Source organism: Sciurus carolinensis, chromosome 12, assembly GCF_902686445.1.
Source record: "Sciurus carolinensis chromosome 12, mSciCar1.2, whole genome shotgun sequence".
NCBI lineage: Eukaryota > Metazoa > Chordata > Mammalia > Rodentia > Sciuridae > Sciurus > Sciurus carolinensis.
This window is the reverse complement of record NC_062224.1, coordinates 342853-364290: the sequence shown is the minus strand read 5'-3', so window position 1 is coordinate 364290 and position 21438 is coordinate 342853. Positions and strand designations below refer to the sequence as shown.

Sequence of the window (21438 nt, the reverse complement as noted above, 5' to 3'; positions counted from 1 at the left end):
ACTGTGCTCCCTCTCCAGCCCTTTCTGTTTTTTATTTTGAGACAGTCTTGCTGCATTGCTCAGGCTGGATTGCCTGGAACTTGGGAATCTCCTTCCTCAGCCTCCCGTGTGCACCACCATGCCCAGCTCCTTGAACGTTCTGCTGTAAAACTGAACGTGTCTGAAAGCAGATTTACCACGTTCCTTCTCTGCCATGGACACACACACAGAGCTTGTCCCTCGCCTCTTCTGCCAAGGCAGTCTCAGTTCTTCATGACCTCCCAGAACCGTGGTGCTTCCCCAGCCTCTGTCTGCTTCGGGGCTGATTAGTGGGACCCTCTTGGGTCCCCTTCCGTTACCTTCTTCCTGGCTCTGGCTTTAAGCCCCTGCACTTGGCAAACTTTGACCAAGCTGCCGGGCCAGTCCTGGGTACTCCCTGTAGGCACTGTGGTGGTGTCAGAACCACCATGGACACCCAGGTAAACCGCACATGCACTTGATGAGCACGTCTGCGTCTGTAGCAGCATGGCCACGCATAGCCTTGCTCTACCTGCCGTGCGTCCCGTCAGAGCACGGGTTCGGGAGCTGTTGGCACCTGCCCTGCTCACCAGGGCTGCTGACCCCGCTTCAGACTTGGCTGGGAGTCACTGTTTTTCAGTCTTGTTTTTTAAAGAAGGCTTTTTTTCCCTTTGAACAGGATGATTCTTTCCCGAGAACCCTGTGACTTTCACACCCCACTCTGCTCTCCAGGCCTTCTGCCCCCACCTTGCTTTCCCTGGGTTTCAGGACCCCTTCCTCCTGAGTCATTGTGAGCACTGATCTGATTGCACGGCCATCTGCCCATGGTGTCTGAGATTCTCCTTGGTCCTTTCCGAAATGTGACTTACTCTCTCTGCAGCTTGCAGGTGTTCTCTGGGACAGAGCACGGTCCAGCTTCTACAGCCTCACCAGCTCAAGCATCAGTAAGTGGGAGCTGGACGAGTCCTCAGAGAAGCAGGCGCACAGCTGGGAGGTGCACCGCGCCCTGAAGGAGAGCGTGGCGGATGCTATCTGGGTAGGCGGCTCTTCGCCTGTGGTGTTCCGGCTCCTGCTTTGCTCTTTGAACTCCTTTGGAAATGAAGTATAGCTGGGGCATTCCTTCTCCCCATAGCGGGCGCACGCCAGTTGCCTGCATGGTCCATTTCCAGGTGTATGCACTACTCATGCAGCAGCCGCAAGCTGCTTTCCTAGGAGCTGGGGGCAAAGAGGGAAAAGGACTGCTTTTGGTGCTTGGGTAGCTTATGTCTTTGATATTTCCAACTTAGGGATCTGAAAGTAACTATGAAGCTATTAAAGAAGGGGTCAACATTCGGTATTTGGACTTGAAGCAAAACTGGTAAGCAATTAAATTGTTCTAAGAAACATAGGAACGGTTTGGGAAATAAGTTGGTGGTGTGTACAGTGAGCATCTTGCTGGCAGCTCTTCTAATGCCAGTCTGTGGGGTTCTGCACAGCCTTCCTTCTCTGGGGGTCCACCCAAGTAGCTCTCCAGCACAGCCTGTCCACATCCAGCTGCCTCTGCTGTGTTCTGAGTAATTCCCCTGCTCCCGCTTAGTGTAGTGCAACAACTTCTTCCTGTTCTGTGGTTGTCGCCCTGCGTGTGAGCTGGGCATTGAGACTTGCCGTGCTCCTCCTCAGTCTCTGAGAACCTGGGAAAGCCACTGGGAGGTGAAGATGATGTTGTTTGTTACCTCTGCAAGCATTTAATTAAGTACAGCTCACCTGTTTCCAGTATCACTTTTGGAAATTTAGCACTACAACTTGGACATAGCTCACCCTGGGCTCCATAGGTCTCAGCGTGGAGCAGGGAACAGGGAATGGAGTGTGTTTAGGAACTGCCGCCCAAGGGCTCTTGCTCCCAGTGTGGTCCTCTGACACAGCCTGTGAGGCTTGGGAGCCGGGCTCACCCCCTTGACCTTCCGACCTTCCTGAGCTCCAGACAGTCCAATTCTCACTCACGCCCTCAAGGTGTAGTGACCGGAATGCACAGGTAGTTTCAGCCACTGTGGGCTGCTTCTGTTCAAGAGAGTGCCTTTCTTTCTCAGAGCTATTGACTCTTGATTTAGAGTGACAGCCTGGTTTGCTTTTGCAGTGAGCAGGCTTATGAGTTCTTTTGTGAGGCTATTGCAGTAATGAAGTCCATATATCTTCATTTCATATATGAAGTTTGGATTTTTTAATCTTAAATTTATTACCTTACATATTCCCACATAACGTTTCAGTTTTTACTGATGTACAAAGTGTCTGTCTTCACTACCGGAAGTAGGTTTTTCAGATACGAAGCTTCTTTTACAATGGTGTCAAGGAAGATGGGTCCTGACCACACCCGCCAAGCGAACTGTGCATTGGGTGCACGTGAGCTGGCTTGGCACTGTGGCCTGTGGAGTACCCGTCCTGCAGTCTCCCTCGGCAGGACTGACCGGGGGGGCTCCCAGGACTCTGCCCTGAGACCTCACTCCCGCTCCTCCTGTGTGGATCGTTTTCCAGGCCCTCTAGGACACACCACTATGTCACAATTTTAAACCAGAATTCTTGACTTCTTTGGGAAGTCCTAGTGGACGCAGAGAACGGGGGAGAACCGAGGACGGCAGCTGGACATGAACTGCCACGTCGTCTGGGCACTTGCCTGTGTTCTTGGGTGTGACTGTCCATGGAGGGAGCTGGCCCCCTGTTGGTGTGTCTGGAGGCTTGAAGGAAGGTTGTTGGCATTGCCACTTGGTGTTTGGGAAAAGCTGGGATCAGAGAGCTTGGCATTGTCTGTCGGGGTCAGTGGCTTTGGAGGAGTAAAAGCAGCACACAGCTTTAATTAAAAAAAGATCTTCAAATGTAGAGCAGCCTTGGCATTTCGACAACTTGTGCCTAAAATTAAAAGCACTGGGGACTGGAGTTGTGGCTCAGTGGTAGAGCGCTCGCTCGCCTAGCATGTGTGAGGCACTGGGTGCGATTCTCAGCACCACATATAAACAAAAGAATAAAATAAAGGTCTGTCAACAGCTGAAAAATAAAAATAAATAAATAAAAAAGCACTGTCATTCCTCTCAATAAAGGCTATGCGAAGAACTGACTGGATTTTGGGTTGGTGGGCTTTCCGTGTGGCCAGCTGGAGCACAGCTGTTTTGGCTTCGAGCCCGTGAGTCCTTATGGCATGACGTCGCCTGTGGTGCTGATATCTGCTTCCCGGAACAACTCCTGTCCTGGTCTGGGCCTGGGCGGGGTGTGCCCGAGGACCATTCTGTGCCATTCCTACATTAGCTATGTGTCCATCCTTATTTTATTGAGGCAGCTTGGTTGAGCCCTCATTCCTGTTTGGTGATATTTGCCATTTTTGATGTGTGATTCTGAGTCTTGAGCAGTGTGGCAGTCAGCCACAACCTTGGTCAAGATACAGAACAGGGCTGGGTGCCATGGCCCACACCTGTGATCCCAGTGGCTTGGGAGGCTGCGGCAGGAGGATGGCGAGTTCATAACCAGCCTCAGCAACAGCAAGGCACTAAGCAATTCACTGAGAGACCCCGTCTCTAAATAAAATTCAAAATAGGACTGGGGATGTGGCTCAGTGATTGAGTGCCCCTGAGTTTAATTCCCAGCACCGGAAAAAAAAAAAAAAAAAGACAGAACAGGGCTGGGCCATTGCACACTGGTAGAGCTCTTGCTGAGCCTGGCTGAGGCCCCGAGTTTAATCCCCAGCACTGCAGAAAAAGAGAGAGAGAGAACACTTTTCATCACCCTCAAAAAGTCACTCTGTCCTGGCAGTCGTCCATCTGCCTTCTCCTCAGCGTTGCCTCTTTAGGATTCACTATGAATTCACTCAGCACACAGCCTTTTGAGTTTGACTGCTTTCACTTAATGTAATGCATGTGGGATTGATTCTGTGATTTCTTTCTTGCATTGCTGAGTTGTGTTCCATTGCACACAGGTTCTGATGTGAGTGTGCTTGGTTTTTCTCTTGGGTCAGGATCTGGGAGTGGGGATGCTAGGGTACTCGACAAGTGTGTCTGTGTTTGTAAGAACCTGCCAAACTGTCTTCCGGAGGCTGCAGACTCTCTTTTTCCCTGGCTAGTGATGGGCTCCTGATTTTGGCAGCTGCGTGGCATCCTGCAGACAGCCCCTGCCTGGTCTACTACTCCCTGGTAACAGTGGAAGACAATGGCTACCAAGTGTCAGATGCAATCACCGTAGAAGTCACTCAGTACAACCCACCTTTTCAGGTACGTTAAGTTTTGAAGTGGCTTACGCATGAGGTTTTTTTCTAACCATTGAACACTTTGAGATCTTGTTCCTTGAGCTTCATCTGCAGATCTGGGAAATGCTTCCCGACATTGTGCCGCCTCTGTTTTTCCATCCCAGCCTTGCCTTTCCCAGCTGTGGCTGAGAGTGGTGGCACCAGGAGCAGGCAGCCTGTGCCCTCTCTGCAGCCCCCAGGTCATCACTTCTGCAGCACTGAGTGGGCGGGAAACGCTGTGCCAGGTGGAGGCGGCGGTGGCGGTGGTGGTGGGGCCCTGCGTGGGGCTCCTTGTGGGTCGGGACAGCCCTGCGGGGCAGCAGCACCAGGTGCTCCTCAGAGCCCGCCCCGGCTCCCGCCTCCCAGGAGCCCCTCCCAGCTGCGGCCCTCCAGGGAAGCCTTCACAGCGGCTTGCCCTTCCTTACCCGCTTTTTTGCTGTAGTTCCCTTAAGTCTTTTTTCTCCACATGACATTAACTGAGTCCCATAAGAAAATCTTTTCATTTGTTCTTTTATTCAAATGGAAATGAACCTTACTAATTGTTCCTATTTTACAAGAAAGACATATTCAGCGTTAGGAAAACATTTCTGCTAGTGCAAAGGGGCGTAAAGGAAACAATTTTAGAATAGAATAGTGCCCTCGGATCCCACTTTAAGGTAACATTTGTAACATTACTTCTTAAATGGGAGTTTATTGTTTTTAACATTTGCTAATTTTTTTTTTTAGTGGTCAGTGGATCTTTTCTTTATTTAATTTATTGATTTATATGTGGTGCTGAGAATTGAACCTAGTGCCTCAGACATGCCAGGCAAGTGCTATACCACTGAGCCACAACCCCAGCCCCAGTATTTGCTCATTTTGTCATTTAATTTGTTCTTTATTCCCATTTCTGCCTCTGGTTTTATACATGAACAATTGGCTCAGTTTTTTTGTACTTGATGTGGTTTTTATTTTATTTTAATTTGGTGCTGGATTTGAACCCTCCATGCTAAATAAATAGGCTTGAGCTTATGCTTGATGTCTTGTCAGTAAAGTAAGAACTGGGATCTAAATGTTAACCAGGGATTATTTGTAAGGATTTTCCAGTTCTACAATAAATAATGTGGTAGGTTAAGCTTTGTTTTCTCTCTCACATTTGTTGTGGGCATCTAGTTGTAATTGGAATACCTGAAAACATTTCCAGAATTCGCTGAGAATTTGCATCCCAGCACATGATTGCTCTGAGTAGCACTTGTCCAAGTTTTGGGCTGCTGTAGCAAACACCTGCGCTTGCGTTATTTACAGGTAATAGAGAATCACACACACAGTGCTGGAGGCGGACTGTGCCCAGGGCTCATAGGCGCCTCTGCTGTGTCTTCTCACGGTGGGAGGGCAGGCGGGCTTACCAGGCTTTCATTAGACCCCTGATCCTGCTCCTCAGGCAGCAACCCAAGGCCCTTGCTGAACCCTCACCGTGCGGGTAGATCTCAACAGGAACTTACAGGGACCTAGGGTTGAGAACATCGATAGCACTGTATGCAGACCTGTCCTGCCAAGCCCTGCAAGTCATCTGATGGCCGGTGTTCAGGTCTTCACAAGGAGCCTAGTGAGCTAGCCTGTCATTTCATGGACTCCTGCCACAGGAAAGTAATTGTAAAATCATACAAATATGTTCTATTGTTTCTAAATTCACCTTTCAGTCTGAAGACCTGGTCATGTGCCGGTTGATGGTCCCAGACTTTTCAAACCAGATGGCCTACCTGTACACTGAGAATGCTGTCCACGTGTGTACGACTGGGACCGGGAAGTTCTCTCTTCCTCGGGAGAGAATCAGCTTTAACTCTCAAGGTGAAGTAGAGGTTTGAGAAGCCTGGCTCAGTTGGCAGCTCTCAGTTGGTGGTTCTCGCTTTCTCCCCACTTATTGCTTGGGCACAGTACCTCCAGGAGTCATTGAGACTCTGAATGCCACATCTGCAGTAGCTGGAGTCATCTTACTGCGACCATGAGGGCGGTAGAATCCCCAAATGTTACACTTCGGGGAAAGGATAGTTGCATTTCCCTAGGGGGAGAGACCAAGAAGAAAGATGGCACCAGGGAAGCCATCACTTGTGCCAGTGAGGGCGGCCTTTGTGAGCGGAACCAGTCTGCCTGGAGCCCTGGTGCGAGTCCAGGCGCTGTCTCCTGCATGGAGGCGTCAGCAGTGCTCACGAGGGCTGCGTGGGGGCCAGGGCCTCTCCAGCAGCAGGCAGGAGAATCAGGCCTGAGGGCACCAGGGGTTGGAGGGGCTGCTTGCTGAGCCTTGCAGAACCAAGTGTTCCTTTGGGCCCACTGCACTCTTGCAGCGCCGGCTCTTACCGTCTTAAAGTGAGGGCACAGAGTCTGCTTCTTGGCCTTTGATCCTGGAGCTGAGAGGCCAGGTGCATGGTAGGGAGAGAAGCACGCTGGTGCTTCAGCAGCCCCACGAAGCCTCCATGCCATGTGTGCTTTTCCCTCAGGAGACGGCATCCTGGGCGCTGGCTTCTGTGGCGGTGTTCCCCTCCTGTTCTCTCGAAACAGCGGGCTGGTGTCCATCACCTGCAGAGAGAGCGTGTCCCTGCTGGCAGAAGAGCTGGAGGAGTCGTTGGCGTCTTCAGTCGCTGGACCCAGCAGTGATGTAACGTGGTCCCCTGTCACACACTGCACTTCAGGAAGGCAGACATGGTTGAGAGGCTTAGATGAGAACACTGGTTCTTCCGTCTGCGCCCCCTGGTCCTCCCCAGAGCAGCTGCTTTGATGCCTCTGAGCCGTTTCTTCTGTGGCAAGCAGTGCCACGTCTGCTCTCTCCCGCTTCTCCACCTTAGGGTTAGGGTTTGGGGTGACTTGCTTTTCCTCCTTTGCCATCCCAGCACAGGACTTATCATAGTGACAAAGTGAACATCACTTTTGGTTTTCTGAGCCTGGTAACGGGCTGATTGCATGTCCTGTATCATAGGGCTCTCTGTGGGTCTTGGAGTGTGGGAAGGTATCGGCTTAACTGGCTAACAAATGTCTGCCTCCCTCCTCCCACACCTTCCTGCAGCTCTGAAAAACGCTTCTCAGGCTAATTCTTTCCATGGTCAAATCTCAGGAAGCCAAGTCTGCACAGCCAGTGCCCTGGGTTCTCCTGTGCCGTCCCCAGCTCTCTGCACCTGTCCCCACTCCGCACAGGGTGGTCTGTCCTAGCACTGCCAGTGCCTCTGGTTCTTTCTTCCTGGGGAAATTAGACTCACAGAGTTTGGGTACAGACTGTGCTTCTGTTTCTTATGAGTTTGGGGAGGGATCATAGGGTGAAAAGCCCACTTTTCCCCGTCATCTTGAAACCTGAGATACCCTTTTCTGTAGAGTTTTTAAAAATCTTTTATAGGAGAGTGAAAATATTTGGTATTGTTTTGGGTGTTTTCCGTTTGAATGGTATGTGAAACATAGGCTATTTTTGTAATTTAAAGTGATTTGATAGTTTTTACAGAAAGCAACGTTCTTTGAGGTTTGTTTTTTGATCATGTGGTTATTTAATCTTGTAGCTACTCACATGCTCAGTGGTGTGCATTGGGTGAAGCTGCGTAGAGCAGACCTGTAGATGGTCTTGGTCTTGCTGGGGTCCCCAGGTAGTTTTGGTGAGGGTGTCATCCCTGAGCTGTCCACCTTCCTGCAGGACCTGGGGATTGGTCAGCACTGGCCATGGTGTTTGGATAGGCGATGAGTGCATGTGCAGGCCTGTAGGGAGTGGGGGTGTCAGGCCTGGAAGTGTGAGCGTGTGTGTCAGGTGTAGGTGTGGGGGTGTCGAGCGTAGGGTGTGTCAGGCTTGGGGAGTGTTGGGGTCATGGGCCAGCGCAGACAGCAGTGTTGGGGCTTCAGGTGGTCGGCTTCCTTCAGCAGTTAGGAATGTTCTGGACCTTCACCTCTGAACTGTGGCTTGTGTCCTTGCAGAGCATGGTCTTTGAGACCACCACAAAGAATGGAACTGTCGCCCAGGAAGACAGGACGAAGCTGCTGAAAGCTGCCTTTCTGCAGTACTGCAGGTGTGGTGCATCTTCAAGACCAGGGCTTACTGCTGCCGGGACGGCTGCTGACCTCTGCACTTGGTTTTGGGTGGGAGTGTGATGGAGGTGGGCTCATCAGGAGGGACGTTTTCTTGAACATTAGTGCCAGCAGTGGCTCTCAACTTGGGGGTCACTGAACCTGGTGGGCACAGAGGGCTCGCTGGGCAGGGCCTCTCATGGAACATGGCCTCCACCTTCTGGAGAGCAGTGTGTACTGTTTGCTGGTACTGCAACTGTAGGAGGAAGCAGAGGAGTTGCGGGCGGTGATGAGACTGGTCTTCGGTTGGGTTTTGCTACCTATGAGCTTGTCAGAGTTGAGGTTCCTGGGGCATAACTGGGACCTGCGGGGGGGCTGCTTGTCTGTCCCTGCTGGGCTCCTGCCTGTGGCTTCTGCTGACTGGCTGCTCCTGGCTGGACCTGCTCACCTTCCTAGGACCCGGTCCCAACTGTGCTTCCCATGGCTCTTCAGCACATTGACAAGGGAGCAAGGGATCTGCTGTGGGGCCGCCTGTGAATTGCAGGCTGTTGAGTAGTACCCGCTCCTCTTCCCCAAGAGGGCTCACCCAGATTGTCTGCACATGTTGCCTCATGCCCTGGCAGAGTAGGTAGTGACACTTGGCAGTTTCTTTTTTTGCTAAGGTGCCATTACTCTTTTTATAGCACATTTTCTCTAAAATTGCTTTTTGTATTATTTGGATTTTCATTTTACTTAGCTCAGAAGATACAAATACAGGGCTGGGGTTGAGCTCAGTGGAAGAGTGCTTGCCTTTTTTGTATGAGACACTGGATTCTATTCTCAGCACCACATGTAAATAAATAAAGGTCCATCAAAAACTTAAAAATATTTTTTAAAAAATATGAATATAAACTTGTTTGTCAGAGTTTTGGGAAACTTGCTGTGTAATTTTTTAAACTGAACAGTGCATTTGTAGGAATGGAAGGAATGTGATGATTTTATAATTTTATAAAATGCGTCAGACATTTACGTAAAAGATGTTTTGATTTTTAAAGAAGTTTCCTGTTTCCTTCTTTTCGCTCTTAGAACAATGAGCGTAGTTACTGACTCTCATGGATAAACTGCTTCCTTGTGTTGGCAGCAGTTTCTTCCTGATGTTTACATTGCTGTCATCTGTACTGTGGAATTAGAGCACACCACAGATTTGAGTGCTAGAGGCCCAAGGACTTCAAGTTCCAAGTGTTAATTGGCTCAGGGCTGTTCATTGATAGTATCAAAACAGTAGCGCTGGAAATGCAAGCTTCTGTGATGGAAGTGGAACCCAGAATGAGGTCATTAAACATAAGTGTGTTTTAAATGTAAATACCATGCGTTTCCTGTAAGTATCAGGTAAATAAACTGTGTACCCCAAATTCTAGTTTCAGGCAAAAAGGTCAGCGACAGTCACAAAAAAGGTATTTTGTATTATCAGGTCCATTTTTAAATCATTTGAGAGCCTTTGGGGAAATTGCCAGTCTTTGTTTTTGCGTAGATACCCGCTGGTCCTTGGGTAGTGCTTTGTCTGCACTCTTGCACTCTTCTCTGCTGCTGTTTGTATCATTGGGTTCTTGGCAGCTTTTCTAGGCCGTGTACAGCTACCAGAAGGGGAGCTTGGGAGGTGCATATGGCTCCAGGAATCTTTGTAGATCCAGAGCAGAACTGGAGTGGTGGTAGAAGGAGGTCACACCATTGTCCCAGGCTTGTGCTCCTAAACAGGAGGCCCGGCAGCTCTGCTGGAGGTGCGGGCCCAGCAAGGGCCAGGGCCGGCAGGGTGCACCGGCCCAGGGCTCCTGAGCGCCGCTGGGACGAGCCTGCCGCCGCCTGAGAGTGCCGTGGGAACATGGCAGACAGTCCCCCCCACATTGTGGGTGGTTTGTTTTCTGGTTTTTTAAAAAATTTGTTAGATGTAGATGGACACAATGTCTTTATTTTATTTATTTTATGTGGTGCTGAGAATCAAACCCAGTGTCTCACACGTGCCAGATGGGCACATTTCCTCGTAGCCATAGTCCCAGCCCTGATGTGTGGCTTTTTAATTAGATCTTGCTCTCTTTGCCTTCGAGTACCTGTGACCTGCAGCGTGCCTTGGTCTCCAGGTTCCACCTGGCCCATTGCGCTTTTGGGTGGTTTGCTGTGTTTCCCTCATCAGCTCTGTCTCCTCCCCCACCTGGAGAGCATTTCAGCCCTTTTCTGGTCTTTCTGCCCTGTTTCTCTCTGCCCCTCCCACTCAGCGATGGCTGGCATGGCCCCATTCACAGGTTGCAGGTTCCAGTAGGTGAGGACATGCTGGGCCTGCTGACCACTGCCATGCCTGCCTGTGTCTGAACCACACAGCAAGGCTTGCTGGTGTTCCTTGGGGGCAGTGACTCACAGTTTCACCCCATGAAACAAGCTCAGAGCTCAGGACATCTTAGCATTTTCTTGCACACCTCCATGTTCTGGTACCTTCCCAAAAGGCACAGTGAATTCACATTTGGATAGACATCCTGAGGTTGGATGGTGGTCCAGACCTGCTTTTCCCCCAGCGAGCTGCTGAGCCTTGGGACAGACTGGGGATACCACTGGCTTGTCTTCCTCTGGGCGGAGGTGACTGAGCAGGTGCAGTGCGGGCAGGTCTTGGTTTGTCTGATGCATCTGTTTTGAAGAAGTCCTCAGAGTTCACCGCCTCTGCTGCCTCCAGGTCTCAGACCAGGACCCTGTAGCCCAACTCGCAGCTGAAGGCCTCAGACAGTCGTGCTGTGGTGGTTATAAACTCCAGGCCTGCTAGTGACCTGCGGGCACCACTAGGCTTGTTTCTCCTTGGTTAAAGAGGTCCCCTGGGCTCGTGCTGCATGGGTCAGCCTTCCTGGGAGATCTAGACTATCTGATCTCGCCCAGCTTCACCCGTAATGACTGTTGTGTGAGGTGTGAGCAAGGCTGCAAGCCACCGTTGTGGTTGCTTTAGCTTCTTGTGGCCGCTGGAACAAAGTACCACAAACTCAGTGACTTAGAACAGCAGAAATGTGTTGTCTCAGTTGTGGAGGCCAAGGCCCAGGATCAAGGCATGTGGGGCAGGCTCCCTCTGAGGCCCTGGCGGGAGCCCCTCCTCACCCACTCCTGGCTGCCAAGGCTGCTGCTGGCAGTGTCAGGCTGCTGGGCTCGTTGGTGCCTCAGCCCATCCTCCCAGCACGACCGTCTTCTCAGGGTCTTCTTGTGAGGGCTCCAGTTGTGGGATTTGGGCCACCCTCCCTACACAACCTGGTTGTTTCTGCAGATGCCTTATTTCTAGACAGAGCCTCATCCTGAGGCTCTTCTGGACAGGAGTAGGGGCACCATTCGCCCACACTCAGTGGACACTGCGTGAGAGGATGGCTAGGTGTGGGCCCAGGTCGGGGGGCCTCCTGCTGGGCTGGACCCTAGACTCCTCTGACTCCATTGGTGGTCCTGGCTGGGAGCTCAGGCAGGCAGGAGTCCTGGGGAAGCAGCCACGAGTGGATCTCTGCCTGTGTGGTGTGGGTCTCAGGTGACAGCTCCTTGCTGCCCTGGGGACACGTGCTGTGATCTCCCTGCCTCACACTGCCCTTCCTTCCCCCTGGGACTCAGGTGGCAGCTTTCCCACCCCTCTGCCCACTCGATGGCCCCGTCCTTTCCTGCCGCTGTGTGTTCTGAGACCCAGGGCTGATCTCTATGTCTGGCACCTACACCTTGTAAGCATTCGGTGTTTGTTGGCTTCATGGCTGTGAATGTTAAACAGTCTAATCAACAGTACTAGGTGGGACATGAACCCCCTAGGTGATCTTTCCATGGTAAGTGTTGGGAACGCTTTTCCTCCCTTCATACTTCTGTTTTCCGATTTGTTTCAGGAAAGACTTGGGTCATGCTCAGATGATGGTTGATGAACTGTTTTCCTCCCATGCTGACTTGGATTCTGACTCTGAGCTGGACAGGGCTGTTACCCAAATCAGTGTAGACGTGGTGGATGACTACCCAGCCTCTGACCCCCGGTGGGCGGAGTCTGTTCCGGAGGGTAAGAAGAGTTTGACTTTGCTCTGAGGAATGATCCATTGGAGAAGCATATTTTTTAATTTCTCATGCAATTGAGAATAGTCACCTGATATTTTTTGAAATGTTGTAAGTGTCCTCGTTATTGGAGCTTGAACAGGACTCAGCATAGATCTAGACAGCAGAAGAGAAGCTCGGGGAACATGGGTGCAAGCGCTGGCTGTTCCTTCAGAGGCAGGCCACTTTGCGGTCCTGCTTTTTATTTCTGGAGGAACTCAGTGGCACTGGTAGGCCCCCAGATCAGATGGCGTCTTGGAAATTGTGTTTGGTTAACAGGAATGGCAGACTGCCCTAGGGGCCGGGGAGCGAGTCTTGTCCCAGAGATGGCGTGTCACATCCTCTGGCCTGCCCTGGGTGGCCTCCCTTACACACGACTCCCCTGCAGCATGGAGGCCCCTCTGGTTCATGGACAGCAGGGGGCTGCCTCTGATGGTCACGCTTTAGGCAGTGGTGGGACAAAAGCCTTTCCACAGCTGTTTCCCTGGGGCCGTCAAACTTAAAACTACAGTGATCAAACTAACCAGAGCAGACTTCTTGTTTTGAGTAAGTACAATATGAATTTTAGCAAACCCTCCAAATTTCTAAGTTTTAAAACAATGGAGTAATGTAAACAATGTTTTTGAAGGACTGACCCTGTCCTCTTAGAAGTGTTTAGAGTCCACTTGACTAGCCGTGGTGGTTCTGAAAGCACTGTTCGGTCGTGTCTCGTTTCTGTGTTCTCAGAGGCGCCCGGGCTCAGCAACACCTCACTGATCATCCTGCACCAGCTGGAAGACAAGATGAAAGCCCACGGCCTCCTGGTGGACTTCCTGCACCAGGTGAGAGGCCCTGCGGGCTCAGGCTGCCCTGGGCTCCCCGTGCCCCGTGGGTGCCCACTCTCCGTCCCAGCACTTCCTGGGGCCGAGCTGAGTTCCCAGTCCCTGTGCAGACGCAGAAGTAAACAGGTCAGGCCACCCGAAGGCCTGCTCCTCCAGGGGTGGGTGCTGTGTTGGAAATCAGGTCAAAAGAAAAAAGGAGGGCGTTTCAAAAGAAGCGCTGTGCGGTTGCTGTTGTCCTCTCAGCTTTGGTGCTGTCACGTCCACCAGACCAACTCCTTTTAAAAACAGGGTCTCCTGCAGCTCTGCTGCGTGCCTTCATGAGACCTTAGGTCTTTGTACGTGGGGTGTTGTGCTGAGAGGCAGAAAGTGACCCTGGTCCCAGCAGGGCACAGGCAGACCACAGGAGGCCAGAGCATTTTCTGCAGGGCAGAGGCACGTCGTCCGGGGTGTAGTGCTGGGTGGGGCGCCACGTTTGGACACACTGCTTATCAGAGGCCACCGCCATGCAGGGCACGAGCCTCATGGCGTCTCTTGACCCAGCTTCACTGACTCAGACCCTGATGGAGTCTCAGCTGCCAGCAGCACCTGACAGTCTAGAAGCCCCTCTCCGGCTCTACTTTTATGTTTTTATTTCCTTCCATCTTTACATCTTGTCTCTGATGAGGAACCGCTTGCATTCACAGGCAGGAAGTATGTGGGACCCAAACCTTCTGTCTAAGGAAACACTTCTAGCACAGGGCTCTTGTCTCCCTTGAGCCGTACATCGCCAGCGAGGCTGTGTCCTTGTTTTGGGGGCTGGGAGCGAGGTCAGCACCTCAGGACTTCTGCTCCCACCCTGGGGAGGAAGGTCCTGTGTCTGCCATCACGAGCAGAAAGTGGGCCAGGCTGCCCGCTTCACTCATTACTGTAACACGGGGCAGTCAAATGCGGACATCAGGAGCCTTACAGAAGAGCTGGGCCTGAGAGAGTGCTGAGGGGTGAATTCAAACCGTAAGTGACTGGGTAGCTCCCAAAGGAGCCTTTAAAGTGATCAGGTGAACAGGTTGAGTGAATTACAACATTTTGATTCAAAAAATATTCCATTTGTTAAAAACAATGGATATCTAGCTAGGCACAGTGGTGCACGCCTATAATCCCAGCTGCTCAGGAGACTGAGGCAAGAGGATCCCAAGTTCAGGACCAGCCTCGGCAACTTAGCCAGACCTAGGCTCAAGATAAAAATAAAAGGGACTGGGGGTGTAACTTAGTGGGATTGGGTTCAGTTGAACCCCAGGGTTCAACCCCTAGTACCAAAAAAGTCTTTATCATTATTGTCATTGTTTAAATGTTGTGGAAAAATAAGAGTCCTTAGACCAGCAGTGGGACCTGACCCCTCTTGTGTTTTAAAAGGGGATCTGCTAGCAGGTGAGGAAGTGAGAGTGAGGTGAGGGTGCTCATTGATGAGACGGAAAACTGGCCATGCTGGTGTCCTGGCTGCTCCTGGCTCCTCTATGGTGGTTCCTCTAGTGCTCAGGAAAGCTGGATCCCAGGAACCCACTGAAGCCCCCTGGACAGGAGGGCGCCGCAGGGCCACAGGGCAGGAGCTGGCCAGGCTGTGGGCCTGGAGCCGTCCCTGAAGGTGGGACAATTGGCATAGGTGGGAAAGAGCAATTTGACCATTTTGAAAACGACAACCAGGAACTTGGGATAGCCTGGGTAGTCCCGGGTGGCCCTGCCAGGAGTGCCCTAGCTTCCCGCAGCCTTGCCTGGGTGGGGAAGCTGGAGGAGGTGACTTGGGTACCTGGAACACGCCACCCTGGCTGCAGGTTGCAGTGAGTGTTCTCTCAAGACGTGTGCTTGTTATATTCTTGCAAGGTCGGCCTCTTTGGGCGTCTGGGCACATCTCCAGTCAGAGGGACACCGATGGCAACCCGCCGGCTGCTCTGTGAACACGCAGAAAAGCTGTCTGCAGCCATTGCTCTCAAGAACCACCACTCCCGGCGGCCGGACCTCGTGAACACAGCTATCCAGGCAGCGCTGAGCAAGAGGGAGCGGGACATCCCGGCCAGCCTGACACCTGCAGATGTCTTCTTCCGTGAGGTCAGAGGCGTCCTTCTCTGGCCTTCTTGGCCCTGCAGAGAGCACTGTTTGCTGATCTTCCCCAGGCAGGGCAGAGTGAGGTTGAACTAACTCTTAGAGGACCCTGTGTACATTTTAAATTAAACTCCCAGTTTTATGGACACTGTCTCTCAGGTGTCCCTCACTGTCCCCTGCTCTGTAACAGAACTTGCACAGCTGACCTACATGGTCTTCCTGCTTGCTTTGGGTGCCCAAGGGTTCCTATCTCTACAGTTCCTCCTGGCTGCCTTGGAAAACTGGCCTCTCCTGGGCTCCCAACCTCAGGAAGCTGGCCTTCCCCGGGGACTGGGGCCTGGCCCCCTTGCTGGGTGTGAATGGGGTCACTGCAGAGGCCAGAGCTGGAGTGGCTCCGCTCTCGGCTTCCTCGCCTGCTGCGTCTGCACGAGTCTCTGCCTCCCCGGCATGAGTGGCTGCCCGCCCTCCACCCTGGGTGGACAGTGCTCACCTAGAGCCCTGCCCTGTCCTAGGCCGCACGCTGGATCTTGCCCACCACTGTCTGAGTGGTGCCTGGCTGAAGCCCCTCTGCTCCCTCTGGGTTCCTGCTGATGCCCACGTTGTGCCACCTCCCTTTGTAGCACTATCTGGTGAGACACCAGGGCAGCTCCTCCCTCACCCTGTGAAATCTGGCTCGGCTGGCACCTCAGTGCCGGCGCCTCGCTCCCGCAGCCCGGCCGTGTCGCAGGGCCCCTCGGGCTCGTCGGGGCTGCCCCCCTCTAGAGCCTGCTGCACTCTCCCCTGAGCTCAGACTTCCTGTTCAGCTCATGAGCGTGTTGGGCTCGAGTTTCTTGCTTTCAGACCCTCGTTATTTCCCGGGGAGTGTGAGGAACAGTGCTTTCTTCCGCAGTCCTGGGCTGGAGCCCAGGGCCCTCGAGTGCCAGGCAAGCACTCCACCACGGAGCTGTGCCCCGGGAGCACTCTGTGTTTGTTGTTGTTGTTTTTTAATATTTTGGTTTTTTAGTGGTAGGTGGACATAATGCCTTTATTTTATGTTTATGTGGTGCTGAGGATCGAATCCAGGGCCTCACACATGCTACCTGAGCACCTACCACTGAGCCACAACTCCAGCCCATGTATTTTTATTTTTAATCTAAGAAATTTGGTAGAAAGTTGAAAGACAATCCACTTCAAGTTTCCTAATAAGTCAAATTGTGACCTTGATGTCGTTTTGGTCTTTATTCAGATGTGGTTTTATGTGGTAAGCGAAGATTTTTTAAAATGTCGTTAATGGTAGATTTTAAAACTGTCATTAAAGACCTGAGCCGGAGGCCAGCTCCCTTCCTGCATTTGCCTTGAAGGGCAGAGCACAGCAGAGAATTCAGAGCACATAGAGCTTCCTGCTGAATGGAAGTCATCAGCTGGGTCCATAATTCACGAGTAGCTCTTTAGGAGCACGATGCAGCCAAACTGCAGGCACAAGTGTGCCACAGGAAGGTGGTCTTTAGCACTGTCCCTGTCACCCTGGTGTGCTGCTCTGAACCCTCTCGGCCTTCCCTTGTGCATGGCCACAGTGCCTGGGAGAGCTGGACACTGGGTGTGTGAATAGGTCACACTTGCAAGGAGCGTTGCTCTGTCTTCCCTGGTCTGTCTGTCCACATGGGGTGCGAGTTAGCATTCTGAGCAGGGTGTGTAGCCCAGGTGGCCTCTGACTGGAGGGCCACACAGGGTGCTTCCTCTTTGGCAGTGATGGACAGTGCACTGACAGCCTGCGCTGCCGGTGCTCTCCCCACTGGGCTGGCCTGGCCTAGGGCTTGGAGCAGCTTGTCCGCAGCTTGCTTGAGACGTGACTGGAGACATTTTGAGAGCTCCCACTGCTATGCATGTTTGTACAGTATACTTTCTTACCTTGGTCATCCCTCCGTGTCCGCAGGGGAGCAGTCCCAGGACCCCATAAACACCAAAATCCAGAAGTCCCTGGTATAATATAGCATGGTATTTGCATAGAACCTACACATACCCTCGTGTTCACTTTAAATTTTCCCTGGTTATTTACACTACCCAATACAATTGCATACCGTTAAGTAGTGCATTGTTTAGGGAATAATTTTTTTGAAGTCTACATGTTGGGTACAGTTCAAACCCTGTAGGCCTCATTGCATACTACATTGAATAACAATGTAACCTTTTTCTCCCAACATTTTTAGTCTGTGGTTTGAATGCACAAAGGTGGAACCCATGGAGTGAGCGACCAGCAGCACGTGGCTTCATTGTTTCCACTCAGCAGCATAAACATTCTCACCCTTCCACTCACAAAGTAACTGCTGCAGGGCTCCAGGCCTCTGCTAGAACACCTGTGGCTGGGTCAGCAGGAGGCTGGGGTTTGCAAAGAGAGCAGCTCCCTGGGCAGCAGGGCTGAACGCTCTCCAGTGCTCTGCTGCAGCTTCTGCGTGGACACTGATTGTGCTGGGCCTGGGCACGAGTGTCCTGTGTGTGAGGCTGCTGAACAGAAGACCAGGAGCCAGCAACTGGTTGTGCTCTTGCAGCCTCCCGACCTTTAAGGAGCACAGGCACGCTTATTACCGACAATGCAGGGACAGCATTTGTAGCTAGGGCCGAGTGAGATGTGAGATGTCGGTGCACCCTGAGGCCAGCAGTAGGTGGCAAGTGCCTCAGCTACTTGGAGTGGGAATTTAAAAATCTACTTGGTAGCAATCCAGGTTTCGCCTGTTTATAAGACTTGGTGATTTGGACACTCTTCTTTTTGGTAACGAGGATTAAACCCGGGGTGCTTACCGCTGAGCTGCATCCCCAGCCCTTTGAGACAGGTCTCCCTAAGTTGCTTAGGGCCTCACCGGGTTACTGAGGCTGGCTTCAAACTTGTGATCCTCCTACCTCAGTCTCCCAAGTTGCTGGAATTACAAGCGTGTGCCACTGAACCCAGCTTGAGCACTCTTAAAAGTTGGAAACTCTGATTTTCTTGTTCCTCAACATTTACTTCCACTGTTAACAGGCAGAAAGTTTTCTCCTTGGGGCTGGGGTTGTGGCTTAGTGGTAGAGCACTTGCCTAGCATGTGTGAGGCACTGAGTTCGATTCTCAGCACCACATACAAACAAATAAATAAAGGTTCATCAACAACTAATAAAAAATATATATTTTTTTTAATTTCTAAAAAAGAGTTTTGTCTGATGATCTCAGCATGTGCCTTGGAGAGTGAGACTGTGGCACAGCTGTCCCCAGGCCCCCAAGACTTTGTGCTAAGCAGTGACTCTGCCCTCAGGTGTCCCAGGTGGATACCATCTGCGAGTGTCTGCTGGAGCACGAGGAGCAGGTCCTGAGGGACACGGCACTGGACTCCCTGGAGTGGGCTGAGGTGGCGGTCGACGTCAACACTGTTCTGAAGGTAGGGCCCAGCAGCACCAGCACCGCAGCCCAGATGCTGGGTGGGAGAGACGAGGAAGTGGTCTCCTTGTCCCTGCTCCCTTGTAGTGACTAACCTCCTGAGGCCCTGTGTTGAAGAGAGAAGGGTGGGTGTGGCTCAGCAGTAGGCACTTGCCTGCCTCGCACAATGCTGAGTTCAGTCTCTAACGCCACAGTAAAAAGGCAGAGCCTGAGCTGGGCACGGTGGCTCACACCTGTGATCACAGTGGCTCGGGAGGCTGAGGCAGAAGGATCACAAGTTCAAAACCAGCCTCAGCAAAAGTGAGGCACTGGGCTAGGGATGTAGCTCAGTTGGTAGAGTGCTTGCCTTGCAAGCACAAAGCCCCGGGTTCAATCCCCAGCACTGCAAAAAAAAAGTGAGGCACTAAGCAACTCAGTGAGGCCCTGACTCTAAATAAAACATAAACTAGGCTAGGGGTATGGTTCAGTGGTCGCATGTCCCTGAATTCAATCCGTGGTACACCCCTCCGCCCCCCCAAAAAAGGCAGAGGCAGCACACACCAGCAGCTCAGGAGGCTGAGGCAGGAGGATCACAGGTTCAGGTTCCCTGGTACCAAAAAAAGAAAGAAAACAGAAAAACACAAAAAATGTTGAATATCTTTTTTTTCCACAGTACTAGGAATTGAACTTGGGGTGGTTTACCACTGAATATCTCCAGCCCTTTTTGATTTTAGACATGGTCTTTTTAAATTAATTTATGTATTTTTGAGATGGGAGTCTCACTAAGTTGCTGAGTGTCTTGCTGAGTTGCCAGGGCTAACCTTGAACTTGTGATCCTCCTGCCTCTGCCTCCTGACTTGCTGGGATCACGGTCGTGGCCGCCACGTCTGGGCTGCGTGTAGACTGTTTCAGGTTGTCTTCAGAAGCTGTGCAGTCTGGCTGCAGTGTCTCAGCGGTAGAGCACTCACCACCACGGATGGGCCCTGGTCCAACCCCAGCACTTTAAGAAAGGGAAAAGGAAAACAAGTCCTTCTGTCTGTGACAACGAGGTTCGTTTTTGCAGGACATGCTGCAGGCTGCTAGTCATTATCGCCAAAATCAAGGCTCCTTGTACAGCAGAGAAGACGCAGGAGGAAAAGAACCCGAATATGTTCCCTGGACAGGTAGTGCAGTGTTCTGTGCGTGTTCCTGACAGCCCATGGCGTGGGGCGTGGGCTGTGGGCCCAGAGCAGGTCTGCAGGAGCTGGACCCAGTGTGCTCGTGGTAGGGGTGCCTGCTCCGTGCCCTTCTGACAGCCCATCCTGCAGGTGGTGGTGTTCTGAGTGCAGGTTTGCGAGGGGCCTGTGTGAACCCGGGGCTGCCTGGGCTGAGCAGGGCTGATGGGCTCCTCACCACTTTGCCCGCTTGTAGACCTCCCTCCAACCTTCGTTTTAACTGGTGCTCGCTGGGCACCTGCGGGTCTCAGTGCAAGTCTCTGCTCCCAGCAGCAGGCCTGGCCCCAGGCAGTGGGCCGTAGGTTGTGTTGACTTACCCACAAGGAGGAGCCGTGGCTTTGCAGAGTTCAGAAGGAAGAAGGTGGTGCTCGCCTGACTGCTGAGGAGCGCGCTGCAGAGCAGGGGGCCCCGCAGGGCGCAGGCCAGTGTCGCCTGCGCACAGCAGTGCTGTCCGGTGGCAGTGATGTCACGTGGGCTCTAGGCAGCGGTCTTCCCCCGCCGCTGGGAAACTGACAGCCAATTCTTTGTGACTCCACAGCAACAAGTGGGCCCGCTGGCATCCGAACCGCCATCGTGCGCCAGCATGGGATCATCCTGAAGACAGTCTACCCGCAGGCGGACAGCAACCTCCGCAACATCCTGACGGAGCAGCTGGTCGCACTGATCGACTGCTTCCTGGACGGCTACGTTTCGCAGCTCAAGTCTCTGGACAGGTCCAGCGACCAGGAGAGATACAACAGCCTGGAAGTGGAGTACCTGCAGAGACGCGCAGACCTCTTGTCCCCGCTGCGTGAGTGCAGGGCGCTCTGCAGAGGCCCGGGTCCAAGTGCGTGGTGCCAGCGGAGGGGTCAGACACCTCTGTGTCCTTGTGCCCCCACATAGGACATCTGTGAAAACCTAAATTGAGCAACAGAAACCAGAGTACCGAGGGTCTTTCCCTTTTTTTGCTGCCTGATTTAAGCTTTTATAGGTGTCCCATGTGGCGGTGTCAGCGAACCCTGACCAAGGACTCGGAGTGCGGCAGACACTGCAGCTGGCCCTGTGTGTGCTGAGCCTTCTTCCCAGACCCCAGGACAGATACTGCTGCAGCCGATTAAAAAGTGACCTGGAGAGCCCAGCTCTCAGGCATTGCATGAGAAGCCTCGCAGCAGAGAGTGGCATGGCTGCCGAGGGCCTGGGGTGGGTGCCGTGAAACTGAGGGACAGGAAGGACAGCATCGTGTCTGGAGGTGCAAGGAGGCCACGTCTGCCCTTTGGCAGTACTTGTGGACTTTGAAACCAGTGCCAGCAGTCAGAAAGGTCCCCGTCCCCTCGGTGGTTCTCAGTGCAACATGAGCACAGGGAAGTTCGAGTACTGTTTTCGTTACGTCTTTAATGTCTGCTAACAGGATTTATTCCTTCCGTTCTCGTTTCTAGTCACGCTGGGCCAGTACTCATGGGCTGCTTCTCTAGCAGAGAAATATTGTGACTTTGACATCTTGGTACAGATGTGCGAGCAGACAGACAACCAGAGCAGGCTCCAGCGCTACATGACCCAGTTTGCCGATCAGGTAAGGTGCTGGGCCATACTGTGGTCAGGCTGCCCTGCTCCACCTGTCCCTGGGACCTTGGGTCTTGTAACGTTTGACTGTGGCTTGAACTTTGGGAAAGGACCTTGAGT

The 21438-nt window shown here is 52.4% G+C and overlaps 1 protein-coding gene across 1 annotated transcript in view; it reads left to right on the top strand.

The window, feature by feature from the left end:
• The window catches only part of Nup133 (nucleoporin 133), a 46000-nt gene that overhangs the window by 11743 nt on the left and 12819 nt on the right, over positions 1-21438 (top strand). Inside the window, exons 7-19 of the mRNA XM_047520978.1 lie at positions 878-1033; positions 1284-1354; positions 4079-4226; positions 5920-6067; positions 6715-6872; positions 8165-8256; positions 12115-12278; positions 13037-13131; positions 14986-15210; positions 18465-18587; positions 19629-19728; positions 20318-20569; positions 21195-21328. Coding sequence (XP_047376934.1) covers positions 878-1033; positions 1284-1354; positions 4079-4226; positions 5920-6067; positions 6715-6872; positions 8165-8256; positions 12115-12278; positions 13037-13131; positions 14986-15210; positions 18465-18587; positions 19629-19728; positions 20318-20569; positions 21195-21328 — 1866 coding nt within the window. The remainder of the gene's footprint in view (positions 1-877; positions 1034-1283; positions 1355-4078; positions 4227-5919; positions 6068-6714; positions 6873-8164; positions 8257-12114; positions 12279-13036; positions 13132-14985; positions 15211-18464; positions 18588-19628; positions 19729-20317; positions 20570-21194; positions 21329-21438) is intronic.